This window comes from Oncorhynchus masou, chromosome 13 (genome assembly GCF_036934945.1).
Source record: "Oncorhynchus masou masou isolate Uvic2021 chromosome 13, UVic_Omas_1.1, whole genome shotgun sequence".
In the NCBI taxonomy this organism is placed as follows: Eukaryota; Metazoa; Chordata; class Actinopteri; order Salmoniformes; family Salmonidae; genus Oncorhynchus; species Oncorhynchus masou.
The window spans coordinates 17,660,336-17,683,604 of NC_088224.1; the positions used below are offsets into that span (position 1 = coordinate 17,660,336).

A 23,269-nucleotide genomic window follows, 5' to 3' on the forward strand; every position below is an offset into this window, starting at 1 on the left:
TGAGATCAGCCACCTGGACAGCTGATGAAACTGGGTTTGCACAAGCGAATAATTTTTGCTCAAACGGTCTCAGGGAAGCTCATCTGTGGGTTTTGACCTGACTGCAGTTCCATGATGTAACCAACTTCAGTGGTCAAATACTCACCTTCGATGGCCACTGGCACACTGGAGAAGTGTGCTCTTTACAGATTAAATACCGGTTTCAACTCTACATGGTAGACAGTGAGTATGGCCTTGTGTGGGCAATCGGTTTGCTGATGTCAACGTTGTGAATAGAGTGCCCCAATGGTGGCTGTGTGGTTATGGTATGGGCAGGCATAAGCTACTGACAATGGTATTTTATCAAAGGCAATTTGAATACATAGAGATACCGTGACGAAATCCTGTGGCCCATTGTGGTGCCATTCATCCACCGCCATCACCTCATGTTTCCACATGATAATGTATTGCCCCATGTCTCAAGGATCTGTACACAATCCCTGGAAGGTGAAAATGTCCCAGTTCTTCCATGACCTGCATACTCACCAGACATTTCACCAATTGAGCATGTTTGGGATGCTCTGGATCAACGTGTATGACAGCATGTTCCAGTTCCCGCAAATATCCAGCCACTTTGTACAGCCATTGACGAGAAGTGGGACAACATTCCAAGGCCAGAATCAACATCATGATCAACTATGTGAATGAGATCTGTCTTGCTGCATGAGGTGACCAACAGATGCATATATGTGACCAACAGAATCATATCTGTATTCCCAGTCATGTGAAATCTGTAGATTTGGGCCCAATTAATTTATTTCAATTGACTGATTTCCTTATATAAGTAAAAACTTTGAAATTGTTGCATTTTATATTTTTATTCAGTGTAGTTTTCCATACAAGGATTAGAAAAATATGGACATCGGGATAGAATGGGAACACAGAGTATTTGGTTTTCAAATGTAGGTTATTATCCTATAGGTGATGTGGTAGAATAAGCTGTTTTACTTGTTCTTTCCGTGGCAAATACACGTTTCTCTGCATGTTTTAATGCAGATAATCTCTTATGGAAAGGGGGTGGAACAGCACCATAGATTTATGGCCAGCAGCCAGCAGGTCCCTAAATTATTCACACACCATTGCACACCCTTTGACTTCCTGGGTTTGTAAAATAATTATGTGAAGCATTTTGTAGTTTGAGGTTCAGAATTTGAAGTTCTGACGTCAGCGCACCAACGTAGCACAGTTTCCGGTTAGAGCAGAAGTACTTGGAAGCCATCTTGTTTCCCGTTGCTACTGAAATAAAATAATAATACGGTGAGCTGAACTTCACTTGTGCTAACCCGTAAAACAAAGTGAGTAAAAATCAGATTATATACATGGTTAATATCTATATGTGAAACCATTCTGTGTCGCTATGGAATTGGGGCTATGACTTTGCGCATTTTCAATTGCTGTTCTTGTCCAATAGACGATTGTTTTGGAAGATGAACATAGGCGCCATTTCCCTCCCAGCTCTCTGAGCCGCTTATTGGTGGCCAGCTGAAAGGAACCGAGGCGGCCAAGAAACTGCCGCACTGAGGCCGCCATGTTGGCTGTTGTCTAAATTCTGCTTCGTACGACTGGCGATTTTTGGTAGATCCCTAATGGTGTCAGTTTCACAACTAACTGAACCCGTAGAAACCTTGATTGGTGGAATCTAGTCGGAGGTTTGATTGGTCTGAAGGACAGATCCAAACGTAGTCTTTATTGGTTAGAGAGCTTTACCCCAGTTTTGCAAACTTTCCATTGATCAGCAGTACCTGTTGTTCAGTGGCGAATTAACTCTAACACATGGGCCAATGTGTAGCGTGTATCATCGTCTTCCATTGACTGGGTTGGGTTTACCATCGAGCACATAAGTAAACTAGCTTAAACAACTACCCGAGACCGGGCTCTCTAACCCTGTTTCTGGAGAGTTACGTTCCTGTAGGTTTTCGTTGCAACCCTAAAGCACCTGATTCTAATAATTTATTTGGTTGAGCAATTGAATCAGGTTAGTTATAACTGGTTGGGTTGAAAACCTACAAGGGTTTAAAAAGGGCAAAGATTGTTGTGGAAATCGAGTCTGAATCGTTTCTTGTTGGTGTAATATGTTATTTGGATAAAGGTGTTTATTTTGGAAACCCTTTTTGATGTCAAGAGGATGGTTAAAAAGGAGAGTTGGGAAAAGTGGATGCGGTCAAAGCAACAAAGGAGTGGTATGGTGTTGATATCGTGTGTATCTAAAGAGCAAAAGGAGCGTGAAATGTGGCTTATCGACGCATGAAGTAGACTGCATTGAATTTTGGAGTAGGGTATCGGTAAAAGGTGTCATCTCTGGCATCCCGTTGGACATAGATAAATAATATCTTAGACCAAAAATTCCAGGAGTAATTAATGTATGTGGCTTGACCTGTACGGAGAATGGGGGGAAAAGGAGCAAAGCTTATCTGTATTATTGATGTTTGATGAGTATTTACCACCCTCTGTAAAGTTGGGATATACAGTGTATTCAGAAAGTAGTCAGAGCACATTACTTTTTCCACATTTTTGTTATGTTACAGCCTTATTCTAAAATGTATTAAATTAATGTTTTTTGCATGTTCATAAAAAACTTAAGTATTCAGACCCTTTGCTATGAGACTCAAAATTGAGCTCAGGTGCATCCTGTTTCCATTGATCATCCATGAGATGTTTCTACAACTTGTTTGGAGTCCACCTGTGGTAAATTCAATTGATTGGACATGATTTGGAAAGGCGCCTGTCTATATAAGGTCCAACAGTTGACCGTGCATGTCAGAGCAAAAACCAAGCCATGAGGTCGAAGGTCTTGTCCGTAGAGCTCTGAGACAGGATTGTGTCAAGGCACAGATCTGAGGAAGGGTACCAAAACATTTCTGAAGCTTTGAAGGTCCCCAAGAACACAGTGGCCTCCATCATTCTTAAATGGAAGATGTTTGGAACCACCATGTCTCCTTCCTAGAGCTGGCTGCCTGACCAAACTGAGCAATCGGTGGAGAAGGGCTTTGGTCAGCGAGATGACCAAGAACCTGATGGTCACTCTGACAGAGTTCCGGAGGTCTTCTGTGGAGATGGGATAAACCTTCCAGAAGGACAACTATCTCTTCAGCAGTCCACCCATCAGATCTTTATGGTAAAGTGGCCAGACGGAAGCCACTCCTCAGTAAAAGGCAGATGACAGCCCGCTTGGGATTTGCCAAAAGGCACCTAAAGACTCTCATACCAAGAGAAACAAGATTCCCTTGTCTGATTAAACGGAGATCGAACTCTTTGGCCTCAATGCCAAGCATCAAGTACGGAGGAAACCTGGCACCATCCTAAAGTGAAGCATGGTGGTGGCAATATCATGCTGTGGGGATGTTTTTCAGTAGGATGAACTGGGAGACTAGTCAGGATCGAGGGAGAGATGAATTGAGCAAAGTTCAGCGAGATCCTTTATGAAAACCTGTTCCAGAGCACTCAGGACCTCAGACTGGGGTGAAGGTTTGTCTTCCAACAGGACAATGACCCCTCCAGCCAAGACAACGCAGGGGTGGCTTCGGGAAAAGTCTCTAAATGTCCTCAAGTGGCCCAGCCAGCGCCCGGACTTGAACCCGATCAAACATCTCTGGAGAGACTTGAAAATAGCTGTGCAGTGAGGCTCCCCATCCAACCTGGCAGAGCTTGAGAGGATCTGCAGAGGATAATTAGAGAAACCCCCCAAATACAGGTATGCCAAGCTTGTAGTGTCATACCCAAGAAGACTCAAGGCTGTAATCGCTGCCGTAGGAGCTTCAGCAAAGCACAGAGTAAATGGTCTGAGTACTTATGCAAATGTGATATTTCAGCATTTTTAAAACCTGTTTTGCTTTGTCATCTCCAATTCCACCAGACATTTTTCTTTACATTTTGCTAATGGCCATTTAACCGAAATATGCATCATATTTATTGTTTACAATCAAAACCCATTTATTTCACTTACTTGCTGTGCTGTTTCGTTGTTCAGTCGTTTCATTCTCAACCAGGATTTCTTTGGAACGCCGTTTGTGTTTTTGCGTGTCAAAAAAGAAAACAATGACCAGTACATAATGCTATTTGACGTGTCAAATAAGCTTGTTGCCCAATCCGGACCTGAATATGACTGCACGTCACATAATTTAACGCGTTCATTAATTTTTACGTAGTTATTACACATTGATTTCACTATCGCTTGTATTTCATGTCACAACGATTCATTGATACATATGCTAAGATGCTGATAAAGTTGTCTCGTGCACCTACAGTGCTGTTCATAAACATTTTTTATTAATTTGCATCACTGGCAATGACATTATTTTGAAGACAAACTGCAAATTCCACTATTGTGCCTAATTTTTATTGTGGCTAACTTCACAACACAACCAAGTCCGGTCATGCCTCACAAGCCAGATGAAGCTAGCTGGCTGCTTATAATGTTAGCGTTGGGCAACAGGGTTAAGTAGCTGGCTAGATATTTATTTTCATGAACTGAAGTTCAATTTCAATAGGGGAACAACAAATAGCAAACTAGCTAATACTTACAAGGATTCCTAAATCATTGCTAAGAATAATGAAAATTACTGCAGTTTCTACTGGTCATTGTTTTCAGGCTGGTTGTGTTGGTGCTAGCTAGGTACCAAGCTAAAGCTAGCTACCCCAGTTGTGGTCTAACAAATGATGCTTTATTACCAACGCGGTAAATGCATCGTTTGTGGCCGGTATTTGCTTGTTTGCAGACTTTTTTGTACAGCTTTGACAGCTTTGACAGTGCTGCTGTATCTTTTTTGACACGCAAAGACCCAAACAATGTTCATAGTGTGTATATATATATATATATATATATATATCATATATATATATATATATATCATATATATCCCATTTAGCAGACGCTTTTGTCCAAAGCGACTTACAAGTCGGCTGGGGCCACTACTTTTACATATGGGTGGTCCCAGCGGGAATCGAACCCACGACGCTTGGCGTTGCAAGCGCCATGCTCTACCGACTGAGCCACACATGTTGGGGCGGCAGGGTAGCCTAGTGGTTAGAGCGTTGGACTAGTAACCGAAAGGTTGCAAGTTCATATCCCCGAGCTGACAAGGTACAAATCTGTCGTTCTGCCCCTGAACAGGCAGTTAACCCACTGTTCCTAGGCCGTCATTGAAAATAAGAATTTGTTCTTAACTAGTTAAATAAAGGGAAAATAAAAATGTCTCAATGCTAATCGCAGTGATGCTATTACTGTGTAACTCTGGTAATAGTGCACTTGGTAGTGTGTACCGGTGCTCGACCAGTCGACGAAAGCCAACATTGCCCTCGACAGAGAACAGTTTATTGTCAAGGGTAATGAATTCCATTATCTTGGCTTCAATGGATTTTGCCTTTGAGTTGTCTTGCTGAAATTTTCTTACTCAATTTGTTGACTGTTGATCCACACAGCAGACACGGGCTAGGTTAGGAACGCCGTGTTGCACGTGTATTGCAGCGTATGCACGTCAACTTTGACATCGTTTTTTTTCTTTATCTGTAGTTCTGATAGCAAGGTTGCTGGTTACACCAACCAGTTACCCGCTGATCCATTGCTGATTGACTTAACTGAACCTGTTTTTCTCGGTTGCGTCTCCCTTCATTCCTGACAGAAAGAGGACCACCTGGTTTCTACTGGTAAGTAATTTCATCTTCCCTTCACTCACTGATTGTCGACGATGAGCTTGGGACCTCTAAGTGTCTTGTTGCTACCCCTTCCTTCTGGCAGGGGTAAAGGAAGTTCAGAGTTTCAAACAGGCTCACTACCCTCTGTGCCAATAGTGTTAGTGCACGTTGTATGGAAGGGTTGGTACATTGTCATTTTTGTTGAGTAAAATTAAATTGAACTGAGACTGCGATATGAACCTGCCATGATGAGCACCATGCAGCACCTCCGATCAGATGTGTGATGCAAGACCATGTGCTCAAGAGTATCTGCTCATATAAATGGAACAATACATTTAACATTAATGTGCACCCGTTTATTTATTATCCTATGAACTACTACTAGTTTGATGGCTGCAGCTATCAATTGTCCCATTAACAATCACACATATTGGCAAACTTCCTTTTCAAACTTCACATTTCTCTTGTATAAGCTACTTATCGTGATGAACAGTGTCAGCAAAATGCTTGCGATAAGTGATCGGTGTCAATCATTCTTGGGTTTATTGTCCCAGCTCTAGGGTAGTGATATTCCAAGGATCCCAGATAGCACGAACCATGCTTTCAGTTGTTGGGGAAATCAGTCCTATATTGCTGTTTGCTTTGCATTACTGCCTCTACCTTCAGAGAGAGAGAGCAGTACCATAGATTCACATGGTAGCAGTTTCTGTGAACATACAGTACCAGTGAAAAGTTTGGACACACCTACTCTTTGCAGATTTTATTTTTATATGATCAAATAATAGCGACGACATCAACTATGAAATCATGTAGCAACCAAAAAAGTGTTAACCAAATCAAAATATATTTTATTTTTGAGATTCTTCAAATAGCCATCCTTTGCCTTGATGATAGCTTTGTACACACTCAACCAGCTTCATGAGGTAGTCAACTGGTATGCATTTCAATTTTGTATTTGACCTTTATTTAACTAGGCAAGTCAGTTGAGAACAAATTCTTAATTTCAATGACGGCCTAGGAACAGTGAGTTAACTGCCTTGTTCAGGGGCAGAACGACAGATTTTGTACCTTGTCAGCTCGGGGATTCGATCCAACCTTACGGTTACTAGTCCAACGCTCTAACCACTAGGCTATGCTGCCGCCCCAAAAATTAACAGGTGGGCCTTGGTAATTTGTGGAATTTCTTTCCCCCTTCAATGCGTTTGAGCCAATCAGTTGTGTTGTGACAAGGTAGGGTTGGAAAGTAAGACACATCTCAACATCAACTGTTCAGAGGAGACTGCGTGAATCAGGCCTTGATGGTCGATTGCTGCAAAGAAAACACTACTATAGGACAGCAATAAGAAGAAGAGACTTGCTTGGGCCAAGAAACAAGCAAATGGACATTAGACCGGTGGAAATCTGTTTTTTTGGTTCCAAACTCTGTCTTTGTGAGACGCAGAGTAGGTGAACGGATGATGTCTGCATGTGTAGTTCCCACTGGGAAGCATGGAGATGGTTTGGGGGTGCTTTGCTGGTGACACTGTGTGATTTATTTCAAATTCAAGGCACACAACCAGCATGGCGACCACAGCATTCTGAAGTGATACGCCATCCCATGTGGTTTGCGCTATCATTTGTTTTTCAACAGGACAATGACCCAACACACCTCCAGGCTGTGTAAGGGCTATTTGACCAAGAAGGAGAGTGATGGAGTGCTGCATCAGATGACTTGGCCTCCACAATCACTCGACCTCAACCCAATTGAGATGGTTTGGGATGAGTTGGACCGCAGAGTGAATGAAAAGCAGCATAATATAATTTCCCTTTTTGTTGCATGCAATATAGATCAGTATATTTATTTGAGTCATTTTTGCTAGGGTTTATCAAGGGTGTTAATAATTCCGGACCCCACTGTATGTATGTGAATTATTGACTTTTCCAGTGCTACGATTTGTTATGTTTTTACCGCTGTAGTCTGTTCAAGCACTATTTGTCATCTAAAGACCATATCATTGATTGTGGCATTGATCTCTAACTTCTGATGTTGTGGATCTCACAGGGCGGGCTACCAGGGATCATGAGTTACCAGATTTCACGGATATCAAACACTACCTCCAATACCTGAAACTTGATGAGCCAATCATCGGTAACTACTGTATTTTAAAACCATGTCTAATTCAACACACATTTATAACTTCCAAGTTGGTACTCAAATAGCATATACTTGTAGAAGTGAACTGGGTCAAAATTAGTTAAGAGTTGTCGGTTTAAAGTGTCCCTTTCTGACCTGTACGTCTCATTTCTTCATGTCAGGTTTGAGTCTTTTGGCGGAGGTGGAGCCAGTCTCCCATGACCGTCAGCCTGGCCCAAGATACATCTGCAGATTATGCGATCTGGAGGCATCCTTACCCAACATGGTCAATCATTTAATTGGTCGCAGACATCGACAGAATTACCTGGTAAGGAGGAGATTTACTGGCATAACCTGGATATGTGTCTCATGCATGATCCTCTTGCTGGACATTTATTAAAGCTAAGCAAGGATCATGGTGGTCAGGATCTTAAATATAGTGATGCTTGATGTACTTTCCTTTTTCTAGGATATGAAAAGGAAAGACTTGGTGACATGGGACAGTACCAATGCCCTGGCTCAATCAGGGAAGGCTTTACGAGCCATGGCGGAGATTGTGGAAAGACAGAATGGGCAAGGAAGTCCAAAGGTAAGTCATCATGATTCCCTCTAGTAAGGTACATGCTTATTGACAAGAGTTTGCATTTATATTTTAGTCATTTTGCAGACGCTCTTATCCAGAACGACTTACAGGAGCAATTAGGGTTAAGTGAACATCAACGGATTGTTTTTACTTAGTCAACTCGGGGATTTGAACCAGCAACCTTTAGGTTACTGGCCAACGATCTTAACTACTAGGTTACCTGCCACTGTAGGTCTTCATACCAGTCTGTGCCTCTCGTAAAGTAATTGTTTCATTTATTTGCAAGTGTTATTTGTGTTCTATTTGAAATCTTCTGATCCTAATCTTTGGTTTCTATTTTAGCCTTTGAGGAAAAAAACGAAATGCGGGCAAATTGAACATTTCTAGAGGTAAGATCTTTTCAGAATTCTTTCGACATGTCTATTAGTAAAATCAGAAATAAATACAAAAAAAATCTAAACTAAACATTTTCCGATCATGAGTCATTGACCTAGTAGTGTTTATTCTCAACTTGTCCAATATCAAACAGAAAACATTTGACAATGTTATTTTCCCTTTTCAGCTCCCCGAAAGAAAGAGGGGCCAAGAATCAGCCAAAACCAACACTTTCTCATCCATCAGACATGAGACGGGAAGGACACCTGCATCCAGGGAGGATGGATTTCCCGGACGGGGAGTACCACCACAGAGGAGGCCGTCCTGAAGATGATCTATATAGACCTCCCTTCCATGAAGACGATCCTTACTTATTGTCCGGGGCATTGCGAGAGGTTTACCTGAGAGGAGGAGACCCCAGTCTGTGTGGTTTTGAGGAAGACGAGCTTCGTAGAGCAGGCTATCATGAAGATGACCTTCGTAGAAGGGATCACTACCTTGAAGAACAAATCCATGGTCAGGATTATTTGGAGAACATGCGTAGACGAGAGTTTTTGGAGTCCAGGCCAGGTCACCAAGAGGAAATCCCTCATCGCCACGCATACCCTGAAGAAACTCCACGCAGGAGTGTCTACCCGGAGAATGATCCCCTCAAACAGTTCTATTCTGATGAGGTTCTCCGTAGAACATTTCATGCTGCTGAAGCTTCTAAGGAGCGGGCCTTTCGAGAAGATGAATCACCACATGGGAGGAGCTATCCTTATGTTCCGGCCTATCCGCAGGAATTTCCTCCTGAACGTGCATATCCTGACAAAGCTCCTCTCTGCTTTGAACACGCCCATGGAAGGGCAGCCCACGGACCACCTGTTCATGAAGACCCTTACTCCGAGGATACCCGTAGAAGCGGATACCTTGAGGAGGCACAACGCAGGGCGTACAATGAGGAACAACATGGGCCAGCCTATCCAGAAGGCAACCCTCATAAGCGATCTCACGACAGGGATCCAAACGGCCGTGGGTACCCCAAGGGTCCAGATGGGCAAGGAGCAGCTGACGAAGACTTGAGGTTCCCAAATCAAATGGAGGGACCAATGGAGACAGGGGGTCAAGGCAGCAGGGAGCATTTGTTTGACCTTGTCAAGGCCATTCGTCAGGAGGGGAGGGGTCCGCAGCATCCAGAGGTGGAGCGAGGGATGGGACCACCAGGAATGAGGGGGACTCCTCAGAAGCCAGCAGAGGGTGACGGAATGAGAACAGAGATCCCCGAACCTTTCCGGCGCTTCCTGGAAGGAGCCACAGATGACCACAAGAGCCCCAGGAAACGGAAGAGAAAGAGCAGGTTCTCTGATGCAAAAGAACAGGAGGAGGACGTGTTGAAGTTAATGTAAGTGTGAATAAGTACACATCACCACGTGTTAAACTTCTCCATCATTACATCCTGAGGTGAAAGGTGTTTTGGTTACTATTACGCTAAGGGTGTTCTATAATGATTCTTACAAAATCTTCTTCCCTCCAGGCAAGCCGTTGACAATAGAAGAAGGTCAGAACCTTTTGCCAAATCACAGGTATATAGACAATGTTTTTAATTAAACCTTTATTTAACTAGGCAAGTCAGAACAAATTCTTCTTTACAAGGACGGCCGACATCGGCCAAATCTGGATGACGCTGAGACAATTGTGCGCCGCCCTATGGGACTCCCAATCACGGCCAGTTGTGATACAGCCTGGAATCGAACCAAGGTGTTGGTAGTGACTTCAAGCACCGATGCAGTGTGTTAGACAGCTGCGCCACTCGGGAGCCCTCTGCTAAGCGTAACTGACATTTTTAAATGTTTTACATTTTAGTAATTTAGCAGGCACCCTTTACAGGGTGACCTACAGGAGCATTGGGTAAGGGCCTTGCTCAAGGGCACGTTGACAGACTTTGCCTAGTCGGCTCAGGATTTGAGCCAGCAACCTTTCTGTTACTGGCACAATGCGCTTAACCACTAGTCTACCTGCCGCAACTGACAATTGTTAAAGTTTGTTAATTGTCTGTGTAATGTCTTATTGAGTACCTTATTCTAATTGTTTAGGGTGCTTATCAAGGAGTAGCAGGCTCCAGACCAATGGCAGAGGCAGCTCCAGACACTGGGAATGTTTTGGATGTACTGGTAAGATCCTAATAAAAGAGTAACACCAATCAAAATTCCATACCTTTTGCACAAAGACAACTGTCATAGCCTTTAGTTGATGACTTTTGGGAAGAGAAACTGTATTATTTAACTGACTATGTTCTTTAATGTACTTGCTTTCCCTCTAGAATAACATACAGGTTGAGAATGTGGAAGAGGCCAACTTCCTGAAGGACAAGCTGTGTAACCTTCTGAAAGAGTTCCAAGACAAAAAATATGAGAAGACAGCGGTAATGCCTGCGGTAGGTATTCATTGTGTTGCACAGCATGTTGCGCAGTTTCTTTACGGATGTCATTTGACGATGAATGGATCATAGGCTGACTTGAGAATGCGAACATTTCCTCTTCTCTGAAACTTTTAAAAAGTTGGTTTATGTAAGTAAGATGGTCCTTTCCTCATTTCAACTGTAGTACAAAAGCCTACATCCAACAGTAATTTCCAAAGAATATAATCACATGAGCAAGGATCACCTGGAAAATCCCAGAGATGACTATGAAAGAAACTACAGAGAAGTGCAAGAGGAGAGACATTACGAAGGCCATCCTCCCAGACACTCAAAGGAACGCTCACAGGAGCGCTACACTCCGGAGACCCCACAGGATCCTTACAGAGACACAGACATGAGAATGGAGAGGAGAGCTCAATATGAAGGTAAACTATGTATGCATGTTTCTCACAACAAAATTGCAGAAGTTCATTTCAGTCATTTTGTATATATTTTTGTGGGACTTTAAAAATAATAATAATTCTACATCATCTTTCTTTCAGAGGTCTTTGGGCATGTTGAGATGTACCCACAATCTCATGCTCGTCCAGAGGAGCCAATGGCATACCCCCACGAGAGTTGTCAGGGGCCGATGTACCCTCGTGATTACCCACCTGCAGGGGATCTTCACAATCCATTCAATCCTACACCCCCAATACACTGGGAGCGGGGGTACAGGACGGGTGTCCCTCAATCCACCAGCCTAGACAAAATCACCTCCACTCTCCTGGAGCTTGTGGCAAGGAAAAAGTGATTTTACAGTAGAACCACCATGTGTAAAAAATATTTGTATTGATTTGAGCTCAACTGTATTTCTGTTGGAATTTTGCTTTTGAAATGTTTCTACACTTTTATTTGCTTTAATTGTTCATCTTGATGGCTAGTTTTAAGGGTTAAAGGTTTTGTAGCAATTATTTGACATTAGTAATCTGAAAATATGCTTTGAACGGTGTAGACATGTTGTTGAAAACAAAATTATTTCTTTTGAATAACTTCTATTCACTTAACACTGCATTGTAACTGACAATAAAACATTTGTGACCACAAATCAGTTCTGATCCAAACAAGATGGTTAAAGAAATATTACACTGAACAAAAATATGAGCGCAACATGTAATGTGTTGGTCCCTTGTTTCATGAGCTGAAATAAAATATCCTACAAATGTTCCATACACACCAAAAGGTTCTCATTTTGTGCACAAATTATTTTACATCCCTGTTTGTGATCATTTCTCCTTTTCCAAGATAATCCATCCACCTGACAGGTGTGGCACATCAAGAAGCTGATTAAACATGATCATTACACAGGTGCACCTTGTGCTGGTGTCAACACGTCACTAAAATGTAGTTTTGTCACACAACACAATGCCACAGATATCTCAAGTTTTGAGGGAGCATGCAATTGGCATGCTGATTGCAGGAATGTCCACCAGAGCTGTTGCTGGAGAATTTAATGTTAATTTCTCTACCATACACTGCCTCCAACATCGTTTTAGAGAATTTGACAGAACATCCAACCGTCCCTACAACCAAAGACCACGTGTAACCACGGCAGCCCAGGACCTCCACATCCGGCTTCTTCACCTGCGGGATTGTCTGAGATCAGCCACCTGGACAGCTGATGAAACTGGGTTTGCACAAGCGAATAATTTTTGCTCAAACGGTCTCAGGGAAGCTCATCTGTGGGTTTTGACCTGACTGCAGTTCCATGATGTAACCAACTTCAGTGGTCAAATACTCACCTTCGATGGCCACTGGCACACTGGAGAAGTGTGCTCTTTACAGATTAAATACCGGTTTCAACTCTACATGGTAGACAGTGAGTATGGCCTTGTGTGGGCAATCGGTTTGCTGATGTCAACGTTGTGAATAGAGTGCCCCAATGGTGGCTGTGTGGTTATGGTATGGGCAGGCATAAGCTACTGACAATGGTATTTTATCAAAGGCAATTTGAATACATAGAGATACCGTGACGAAATCCTGTGGCCCATTGTGGTGCCATTCATCCACCGCCATCACCTCATGTTTCCACATGATAATGTATTGCCCCATGTCTCAAGGATCTGTACACAATCCCTGGAAGGTGAAAATGTCCCAGTTCTTCCATGACCTGCATACTCACCAGACATTTCACCAATTGAGCATGTTTGGGATGCTCTGGATCAACGTGTATGACAGCATGTTCCAGTTCCCGCAAATATCCAGCCACTTTGTACAGCCATTGACGAGAAGTGGGACAACATTCCAAGGCCAGAATCAACATCATGATCAACTATGTGAATGAGATCTGTCTTGCTGCATGAGGTGACCAACAGATGCATATATGTGACCAACAGAATCATATCTGTATTCCCAGTCATGTGAAATCTGTAGATTTGGGCCCAATTAATTTATTTCAATTGACTGATTTCCTTATATAAGTAAAAACTTTGAAATTGTTGCATTTTATATTTTTATTCAGTGTAGTTTTCCATACAAGGATTAGAAAAATATGGACATCGGGATAGAATGGGAACACAGAGTATTTGGTTTTCAAATGTAGGTTATTATCCTATAGGTGATGTGGTAGAATAAGCTGTTTTACTTGTTCTTTCCGTGGCAAATACACGTTTCTCTGCATGTTTTAATGCAGATAATCTCTTATGGAAAGGGGTGGAACAGCACCATAGATTTATGGCCAGCAGCCAGCAGGTCCCTAAATTATTCACACACCATTGCACACCCTTTGACTTCCTGGGTTTGTAAAATAATTATGTGAAGCATTTTGTAGTTTGAGGTTCAGAATTTGAAGTTCTGACGTCAGCGCACCAACGTAGCACAGTTTCCGGTTAGAGCAGAAGTACTTGGAAGCCATCTTGTTTCCCGTTGCTACTGAAATAAAATAATAATACGGTGAGCTGAACTTCACTTGTGCTAACCCGTAAAACAAAGTGAGTAAAAATCAGATTATATACATGGTTAATATCTATATGTGAAACCATTCTGTGTCGCTATGGAATTGGGGCTATGACTTTGCGCATTTTCAATTGCTGTTCTTGTCCAATAGACGATTGTTTTGGAAGATGAACATAGGCGCCATTTCCCTCCCAGCTCTCTGAGCCGCTTATTGGTGGCCAGCTGAAAGGAACCGAGGCGGCCAAGAAACTGCCGCACTGAGGCCGCCATGTTGGCTCTTGTCTAAATTCTGCTTCGTACGACTGGCGATTTTTGGTAGATCCCTAATGGTGTCAGTTTCACAACTAACTGAACCCGTAGAAACCTTGATTGGTGGAATCTAGTCGGAGGTTTGATTGGTCTGAAGGACAGATCCAAACGTAGTCTTTATTGGTTAGAGAGCTTTACCCCAGTTTTGCAAACTTTCCATTGATCAGCAGTACCTGTTGTTCAGTGGCGAATTAACTCTAACACATGGGCCAATGTGTAGCGTGTATCATCGTCTTCCATTGACTGGGTTGGGTTTACCATCGAGCACATAAGTAAACTAGCTTAAACAACTACCCGAGACCGGGCTCTCTAACCCTGTTTCTGGAGAGTTACGTTCCTGTAGGTTTTCGTTGCAACCCTAAAGCACCTGATTCTAATAATTTATTTGGTTGAGCAATTGAATCAGGTTAGTTATAACTGGTTGGGTTGAAAACCTACAAGGGTTTAAAAAGGGCAAAGATTGTTGTGGAAATCGAGTCTGAATCGTTTCTTGTTGGTGTAATATGTTATTTGGATAAAGGTGTTTATTTTGGAAACCCTTTTTGATGTCAAGAGGATGGTTAAAAAGGAGAGTTGGGAAAAGTGGATGCGGTCAAAGCAACAAAGGAGTGGTATGGTGTTGATATCGTGTGTATCTAAAGAGCAAAAGGAGCGTGAAATGTGGCTTATCGACGCATGAAGTAGACTGCATTGAATTTTGGAGTAGGGTATCGGTAAAAGGTGTCATCTCTGGCATCCCGTTGGACATAGATAAATAATATCTTAGACCAAAAATTCCAGGAGTAATTAATGTATGTGGCTTGACCTGTACGGAGAATGGGGGGAAAAGGAGCAAAGCTTATCTGTATTATTGATGTTTGATGAGTATTTACCACCCTCTGTAAAGTTGGGATATACAGTGTATTCAGAAAGTAGTCAGAGCACATTACTTTTTCCACATTTTTGTTATGTTACAGCCTTATTCTAAAATGTATTAAATTAATGTTTTTTGCATGTTCATAAAAAACTTAAGTATTCAGACCCTTTGCTATGAGACTCAAAATTGAGCTCAGGTGCATCCTGTTTCCATTGATCATCCATGAGATGTTTCTACAACTTGTTTGGAGTCCACCTGTGGTAAATTCAATTGATTGGACATGATTTGGAAAGGCGCCTGTCTATATAAGGTCCAACAGTTGACCGTGCATGTCAGAGCAAAAACCAAGCCATGAGGTCGAAGGTCTTGTCCGTAGAGCTCTGAGACAGGATTGTGTCAAGGCACAGATCTGAGGAAGGGTACCAAAACATTTCTGAAGCTTTGAAGGTCCCCAAGAACACAGTGGCCTCCATCATTCTTAAATGGAAGATGTTTGGAACCACCATGTCTCCTTCCTAGAGCTGGCTGCCTGACCAAACTGAGCAATCGGTGGAGAAGGGCTTTGGTCAGCGAGATGACCAAGAACCTGATGGTCACTCTGACAGAGTTCCGGAGGTCTTCTGTGGAGATGGGATAAACCTTCCAGAAGGACAACTATCTCTTCAGCAGTCCACCCATCAGATCTTTATGGTAAAGTGGCCAGACGGAAGCCACTCCTCAGTAAAAGGCAGATGACAGCCCGCTTGGGATTTGCCAAAAGGCACCTAAAGACTCTCATACCAAGAGAAACAAGATTCCCTTGTCTGATTAAACGGAGATCGAACTCTTTGGCCTCAATGCCAAGCATCAAGTACGGAGGAAACCTGGCACCATCCCTAAAGTGAAGCATGGTGGTGGCAATATCATGCTGTGGGGATGTTTTTCAGTAGGATGAACTGGGAGACTAGTCAGGATCGAGGGAGAGATGAATTGAGCAAAGTTCAGCGAGATCCTTTATGAAAACCTGTTCCAGAGCACTCAGGACCTCAGACTGGGGTGAAGGTTTGTCTTCCAACAGGACAATGACCCCTCCAGCCAAGACAACGCAGGGGTGGCTTCGGGAAAAGTCTCTAAATGTCCTCAAGTGGCCCAGCCAGCGCCCGGACTTGAACCCGATCAAACATCTCTGGAGAGACTTGAAAATAGCTGTGCAGTGAGGCTCCCCATCCAACCTGGCAGAGCTTGAGAGGATCTGCAGAGGATAATTAGAGAAACCCCCCAAATACAGGTATGCCAAGCTTGTAGTGTCATACCCAAGAAGACTCAAGGCTGTAATCGCTGCCGTAGGAGCTTCAGCAAAGCACAGAGTAAATGGTCTGAGTACTTATGCAAATGTGATATTTCAGCATTTTTAAAACCTGTTTTGCTTTGTCATCTCCAATTCCACCAGACATTTTTTCTTTACATTTTGCTAATGGCCATTTAACCGAAATATGCATCATATTTATTGTTTACAATCAAAACCCATTTATTTCACTTACTTGCTGTGCTGTTTCGTTGTTCAGTCGTTTCATTCTCAACCAGGATTTCTTTGGAACGCCGTTTGTGTTTTTGCGTGTCAAAAAGAAAACAATGACCAGTACATAATGCTATTTGACGTGTCAAATAAGCTTGTTGCCCAATCCGGACCTGAATATGACTGCACGTCACATAATTTAACGCGTTCATTAATTTTTACGTAGTTATTACACATTGATTTCACTATCGCTTGTATTTCATGTCACAACGATTCATTGATACATATGCTAAGATGCTGATAAAGTTGTCTCGTGCACCTACAGTGCTGTTCATAAACATTTTTTATTAATTTGCATCACTGGCAATGACATTATTTTGAAGACAAACTGCAAATTCCACTATTGTGCCTAATTTTTATTGTGGCTAACTTCACAACACAACCAAGTCCGGTCATGCCTCACAAGCCAGATGAAGCTAGCTGGCTGCTTATAATGTTAGCGTTGGGCAACAGGGTTAAGTAGCTGGCTAGATATTTATTTTCATGAACTGAAGTTCAATTTCAATAGGGGAACAACAAATAGCAAACTAGCTAATACTTACAAGGATTCCTAAATCATTGCTAAGAATAATGAAAATTACTGCAGTTTCTACTGGTCATTGTTTTCAGGCTGGTTGTGTTGGTGCTAGCTAGGTACCAAGCTAAAGCTAGCTACCCCAGTTGTGGTCTAACAAATGATGCTTTATTACCAACGCGGTAAATGCATCGTTTGTGGCCGGTATTTGCTTGTTTGCAGACTTTTTTGTACAGCTTTGACAGTGCTGCTGTATCTTTTTTGACACGCAAAGACCCAAACAATGTTCATAGTGTGTATGTTGGGGCGGCAGGGTAGCCTAGTGGTTAGAGCGTTGGACTAGTAACCGAAAGGTTGCAAGTTCATATCCCCGAGCTGACAAGGTACAAATCTGTCGTTCTGCCCCTGAACAGGCAGTTAACCCACTGTTCCTAGGCCGTCATTGAAAATAAGAATTTGTTCTTAACTAGTTAAATAAAGGGAAAATAAAAATGTCTCGATGCTAATCGCAGTGATGCTATTACTGTGTAACTCTGGTAATAGTGCACTTGGTAGTGTGTACCGGTGCTCGACCAGTCGACGAAAGCCAACATTGCCCTCGACAGAGAACAGTTTATTGTCAAGGGTAATGAATTCCATTATCTTGGCTTCAATGGATTTTGCCTTTGAGTTGTCTTGCTGAAATTTTCTTACTCAATTTGTTGACTGTTGATCCACACAGCAGACACGGGCTAGGTTAGGAACGCCGTGTTGCACGTGTATGGCAGCGTATGCACGTCAACTTTGACATCGTTTTTTTCTTTATCTGTAGTTCTGATAGCAAGGTTGCTGGTTACACCAACCAGTTACCCGCTGATCCATTGCTGATTGACTTAACTGAACCTGTTTTTCTCGGTTGCGTCTCCCTTCATTCCTGACAGAAAGAGGACCACCTGGTTTCTACTGGTAAGTAATTTCATCTTCCCTTCACTCACTGATTGTCGACGATGAGCTTGGGACCTCTAAGTGTCTTGTTGCTACCCCTTCCTTCTGGCAGGGGTAAAGGAAGTTCAGAGTTTCAAACAGGCTCACTACCCTCTGTGCCAATAGTGTTAGTGCACGTTGTATGGAAGGGTTGGTACATTGTCATTTTTGTTGAGTAAAATTAAATTGAACTGAGACTGCGATATGAACCTGCCATGATGAGCACCATGCAGCACCTCCGATCAGATGTGTGATGCAAGACCATGTGCTCAAGAGTATCTGCTCATATAAATGGAACAATACATTTAACATTAATGTGCACCCGTTTATTTATTATCCTATGAACTACTACTAGTTTGATGGCTGCAGCTATCAATTGTCCCATTAACAATCACACATATTGGCAAACTTCCTTTTCAAACTTCACATTTCTCTTGTATAAGCTACTTATCGTGATGAACAGTGTCAGCAAAATGCTTGCGATAAGTGATCGGTGTCAATCATTCTTGGGTTTATTGTCCCAGCTCTAGGGTAGTGATATTCCAAGGATCCCAGATAGCACGAACCATGCTTTCAGTTGTTGGGAAATCAGTCCTATATTGCTGTTTGCTTTGCATTACTGCCTCTACCTTCAGAGAGAGAGAGCAGTACCATAGATTCACATGGTAGCAGTTTCTGTGAACATACAGTACCAGTGAAAAGTTTGGACACACCTACTCTTTGCAGATTTTATTTTTATATGATCAAATAATAGCGACGACATCAACTATGAAATCATGTAGCAACCAAAAAAGTGTTAACCAAATCAAAATATATTTTATTTTTGAGATTCTTCAAATAGCCATCCTTTGCCTTGATGATAGCTTTGTACACACTCAACCAGCTTCATGAGGTAGTCAACTGGTATGCATTTCAATTTTGTATTTGACCTTTATTTAACTAGGCAAGTCAGTTGAGAACAAATTCTTAATTTCAATGACGGCCTAGGAACAGTGAGTTAACTGCCTTGTTCAGGGGCAGAACGACAGATTTTGTACCTTGTCAGCTCGGGGATTCGATCCAACCTTACGGTTACTAGTCCAACGCTCTAACCACTAGGCTATGCTGCCGCCCCAAAAATTAACAGGTGGGCCTTGGTAATTTGTGGAATTTCTTTCCCCCTTCAATGCGTTTGAGCCAATCAGTTGTGTTGTGACAAGGTAGGGTTGGAAAGTAAGACACATCTCAACATCAACTGTTCAGAGGAGACTGCGTGAATCAGGCCTTGATGGTCGATTGCTGCAAAGAAAACACTACTATAGGACAGCAATAAGAAGAAGAGACTTGCTTGGGCCAAGAAACAAGCAAATGGACATTAGACCGGTGGAAATCTGTTTTTTTGGTTCCAAACTCTGTCTTTGTGAGACGCAGAGTAGGTGAACGGATGATCTCTGCATGTGTAGTTCCCACTGGGAAGCATGGAGATGGTTTGGGGGTGCTTTGCTGGTGACACTGTGTGATTTATTTCAAATTCAAGGCACACAACCAGCATGGCGACCACAGCATTCTGAAGTGATACGCCATCCCATGTGGTTTGCGCTATCATTTGTTTTTCAACAGGACAATGACCCAACACACCTCCAGGCTGTGTAAGGGCTATTTGACCAAGAAGGAGAGTGATGGAGTGCTGCATCAGATGACTTGGCCTCCACAATCACTCGACCTCAACCCAATTGAGATGGTTTGGGATGAGTTGGACCGCAGAGTGAATGAAAAGCAGCATAATATAATTTCCCTTTTTGTTGCATGCAATATAGATCAGTATATTTATTTGAGTCATTTTTGCTAGGGTTTATCAAGGGTGTTAATAATTCCGGACCCCACTGTATGTATGTGAATTATTGACTTTTCCAGTGCTACGATTTGTTATGTTTTTACCGCTGTAGTCTGTTCAAGCACTATTTGTCATCTAAAGACCATATCATTGATTGTGGCATTGATCTCTAACTTCTGATGTTGTGGATCTCACAGGGCGGGCTACCAGGGATCATGAGTTACCAGATTTCACGGATATCAAACACTACCTCCAATACCTGAAACTTGATGAGCCAATCATCGGTAACTACTGTATTTTAAAACCATGTCTAATTCAACACACATTTATAACTTCCAAGTTGGTACTCAAATAGCATATACTTGTAGAAGTGAACTGGGTCAAAATTAGTTAAGAGTTGTCGGTTTAAAGTGTCCCTTTCTGACCTGTACGTCTCATTTCTTCATGTCAGGTTTGAGTCTTTTGGCGGAGGTGGAGCCAGTCTCCCATGACCGTCAGCCTGGCCCAAGATACATCTGCAGATTATGCGATCTGGAGGCATCCTTACCCAACATGGTCAATCATTTAATTGGTCGCAGACATCGACAGAATTACCTGGTAAGGAGGAGATTTACTGGCATAACCTGGATATGTGTCTCATGCATGATCCTCTTGCTGGACATTTATTAAAGCTAAGCAAGGATCATGGTGGTCAGGATCTTAAATATAGTGATGCTTGATGTACTTTCCTTTTTCTAGGATATGAAAAGGAAAGACTTGGTGACATGGGACAGTACCAATGCCCTGGCTCAATCAGGGAAGGCTTTACGAGCCATGGCGGAGATTGTGGAAAGACAGAATGGGCAAGGAAGTCCAAAGGTAAGTCATCATGATTCCCTCTAGTAAGGTACATGCTTATTGACAAGAGTTTGCATTTATATTTTAGTCATTTTGCAGACGCTCTTATCCAGAACGACTTACAGGAGCAATTAGGGTTAAGTGAACATCAACGGATTGTTTTTACTTAGTCAACTCGGGGATTTGAACCAGCAACCTTTAGGTTACTGGCCAACGATCTTAACTACTAGGTTACCTGCCACTGTAGGTCTTCATACCAGTCTGTGCCTCTCGTAAAGTAATTGTTTCATTTATTTGCAAGCGTTATTTGTGTTCTATTTGAAATCTTCTGATCCTAATCTTTGGTTTCTATTTTAGCCTTTGAGGAAAAAACGAAATGCGGGCAAATTGAACATTTCTAGAGGTAAGATCTTTTCAGAATTCTTTCGACATGTCTATTAGTAAAATCAGAAATAAATACAAAAAAAATCTAAACTAAACATTTTCCGATCATGAGTCATTGACCTAGTAGTGTTTATTCTCAACTTGTCCAATATCAAACAGAAAACATTTGACAATGTTATTTTCCCTTTTTCAGCTCCCCCGAAAGAAAGAGGGGCCAAGAATCAGCCAAAACCAACACTTTCTCATCCATCAGACATGAGACGGGAAGGACACCTGCATCCAGGGAGGATGGATTTCCCGGACGGGGAGTACCACCACAGAGGAGGCCGTCCTGAAGATGATCTATATAGACCTCCCTTCCATGAAGACGATCCTTACTTATTGTCCGGGGCATTGCGAGAGGTTTACCTGAGAGGAGGAGACCCCAGTCTGTGTGGTTTTGAGGAAGACGAGCTTCGTAGAGCAGGCTATCATGAAGATGACCTTCGTAGAAGGGATCACTACCTTGAAGAACAAATCCATGGTCAGGATTATTTGGAGAACATGCGTAGACGAGAGTTTTGGAGTCCAGGCCAGGTCACCAAGAGGAAATCCTCATCGCCACGCATACCCTGAAGAAACTCCACGCAGGAGTGTCTACCCGGAGAATGATCCCCTCAAACAGTTCTATTCTGATGAGGTTCTCCGTAGAACATTTCATGCTGCTGAAGCTTCTAAGGAGCGGGCCTTTCGAGAAGATGAATCACCACATGGGAGGAGCTATCCTTATGTTCCGGCCTATCCGCAGGAATTTCCTCCTGAACGTGCATATCCTGACAAAGCTCCTCTCTGCTTTGAACACGCCCATGGAAGGGCAGCCCACGGACCACCTGTTCATGAAGACCCTTACTCCGAGGATACCCGTAGAAGCGGATACCTTGAGGAGGCACAACGCAGGGCGTACAATGAGGAACAACATGGGCCAGCCTATCCAGAAGGCAACCCTCATAAGCAATCTCACGACAGGGATCCAAGCGGCCGTGGGTACCCCAAGGGTCCAGATGGGCAAGGAGCAGCTGACGAAGACTTGAGGTTCCCAAATCAAATGGAGGGACCAATGGAGACAGGGGGTCAAGGCAGCAGGGAGCATTTGTTTGACCTTGTCAAGGCCATTCGTCAGGAGGGGAGGGGTCCGCAGCATCCAGAGGTGGAGCGAGGGATGGGACCACCAGGAATGAGGGGGACTCCTCAGAAGCCAGCAGAGGGTGACGGAATGAGAACAGAGATCCCCGAACCTTTCCGGCGCTTCCTGGAAGGAGCCACAGATGACCACAAGAGCCCCAGGAAACGGAAGAGAAAAGAGCAGGTTCTCTGATGCAAAAGAACAGGAGGAGGACGTGTTGAAGTTAATGTAAGTGTGAATAAGTACACATCACCACGTGTTAAACTTCTCCATCATTACATCCTGAGGTGAAAGGTGTTTTGGTTACTATTACGCTAAGGGTGTTCTATAATGATTCTTACAAAATCTTCTTCCCTCCAGGCAAGGTTGACAATAGAAGAAGGTCAGAACCTTTTGCCAAATCACAGGTATATAGACAATGTTTTTAATTAAACCTTTATTTAACTAGGCAAGTCAGAACAAATTCTTCTTTACAGGCGGCCGACATGCCAAATCTGGATGACGCTGAGACAATTGTGCGCCGCCCTATGGGACTCCCAATCAGTTGTGATACAGCCTGGAATCGAACCAAGGTGTTGGTAGTGACTTCAAGCACCGATGCAGTGTGTTAGACAGCTGCGCCACTCGGGAGCCCTCTGCTAAGCGTAACTGACATTTTTAAATGTTTTACATTTTAGTAAAGGCACCCTTTACAGGGTGACCTACAGGAGCATTGGGTTTGCTCAAGGGCACGTTGACAGACTTTGCCTAGTCGGCTCAGGATTTGAGCCAGCAACCTTTCTGTTACTGGCAACGGTAAC

General features: G+C 42.9%; 3 protein-coding genes and 1 long non-coding RNA gene across 11 annotated transcripts in view; all 4 read left to right on the forward strand.

Annotated features, from left to right (window-relative positions):
• The first annotated feature begins 1,242 nt into the window (after positions 1-1,242).
• Positions 1,243-8,755, forward strand: LOC135551837 (uncharacterized). Of its 6 annotated transcripts, none has more exons than XR_010457383.1 (6): positions 1,243-1,334; positions 5,549-5,682; positions 7,712-7,798; positions 7,966-8,111; positions 8,253-8,372; positions 8,709-8,755. It is a non-coding gene; the product is annotated as an uncharacterized LOC135551837 (long non-coding RNA). The 6 variants fall into 6 exon arrangements; XR_010457382.1 differs by having other exon boundaries at positions 1,244-1,334; positions 5,658-5,682; XR_010457384.1 differs by lacking the exon at positions 1,243-1,334 and adding an exon at positions 1,440-2,014.
• A 181-nt stretch (positions 8,756-8,936) lies between these two features.
• Positions 8,937-12,353, forward strand: LOC135551839 (uncharacterized). The gene is made up of 6 exons (XM_064983077.1): positions 8,937-10,125; positions 10,258-10,306; positions 10,817-10,894; positions 11,044-11,157; positions 11,327-11,567; positions 11,685-12,353. Exons 1-6 carry the CDS (start codon positions 8,990-8,992, stop codon positions 11,933-11,935), a joined length of 1,869 nt encoding a protein of 622 aa, XP_064839149.1. The 5' UTR covers positions 8,937-8,989; the 3' UTR covers positions 11,936-12,353.
• Positions 12,354-14,019: 1,666 nt separating this feature from the next.
• Positions 14,020-23,269, forward strand: part of LOC135551840 (nuclear transcription factor Y subunit gamma-like) — a 61,977-nt gene continuing 52,727 nt past the window's right edge. For 2 of the 3 annotated variants that reach the window (XM_064983084.1, XM_064983085.1), the window contains exon 1: positions 14,020-14,111. In XM_064983084.1, coding sequence (XP_064839156.1) covers position 14,111 — 1 coding nt within the window. In that variant the 5' untranslated portion in view covers positions 14,020-14,110. The remainder of the gene's footprint in view (positions 14,112-23,269) is intronic. The other variant, XM_064983089.1, reaches the window with a different exon arrangement.
• LOC135551597 (uncharacterized) lies at positions 18,854-21,922 on the forward strand. Its single transcript, XM_064982795.1, has 5 exons — positions 18,854-20,370; positions 20,538-20,683; positions 20,825-20,944; positions 21,281-21,326; positions 21,501-21,922. Exons 2-5 carry the CDS (start codon positions 20,639-20,641, stop codon positions 21,920-21,922), a joined length of 633 nt encoding a protein of 210 aa, XP_064838867.1. The 5' UTR covers positions 18,854-20,370; positions 20,538-20,638.

Excerpts from the sequence above, each read along its gene's own strand:
- LOC135551839 (XM_064983077.1), top strand. The coding sequence starts at position 8,990 with ATGAGACGGGAAGGACACCTGCATCCAGGGAGGATGGATTTCCCGGAC. Across the intron at positions 10,126-10,257 it reads GAGGACGTGTTGAAGTTAAT|GCAAGCCGTTGACAATAGAA; the intron begins GTAAGTGTGAAT and ends TCTTCCCTCCAG. Across the intron at positions 10,307-10,816 it reads AACCTTTTGCCAAATCACAG|GGTGCTTATCAAGGAGTAGC; the intron begins GTATATAGACAA and ends CTAATTGTTTAG.
- LOC135551597 (XM_064982795.1), top strand. The coding sequence starts at position 20,639 with ATGGTCAATCATTTAATTGGTCGCAGACATCGACAGAATTACCTG. Across the intron at positions 20,684-20,824 it reads GACATCGACAGAATTACCTG|GATATGAAAAGGAAAGACTT; the intron begins GTAAGGAGGAGA and ends TCCTTTTTCTAG. Across the intron at positions 20,945-21,280 it reads ATGGGCAAGGAAGTCCAAAG|CCTTTGAGGAAAAAACGAAA; the intron begins GTAAGTCATCAT and ends TTTCTATTTTAG.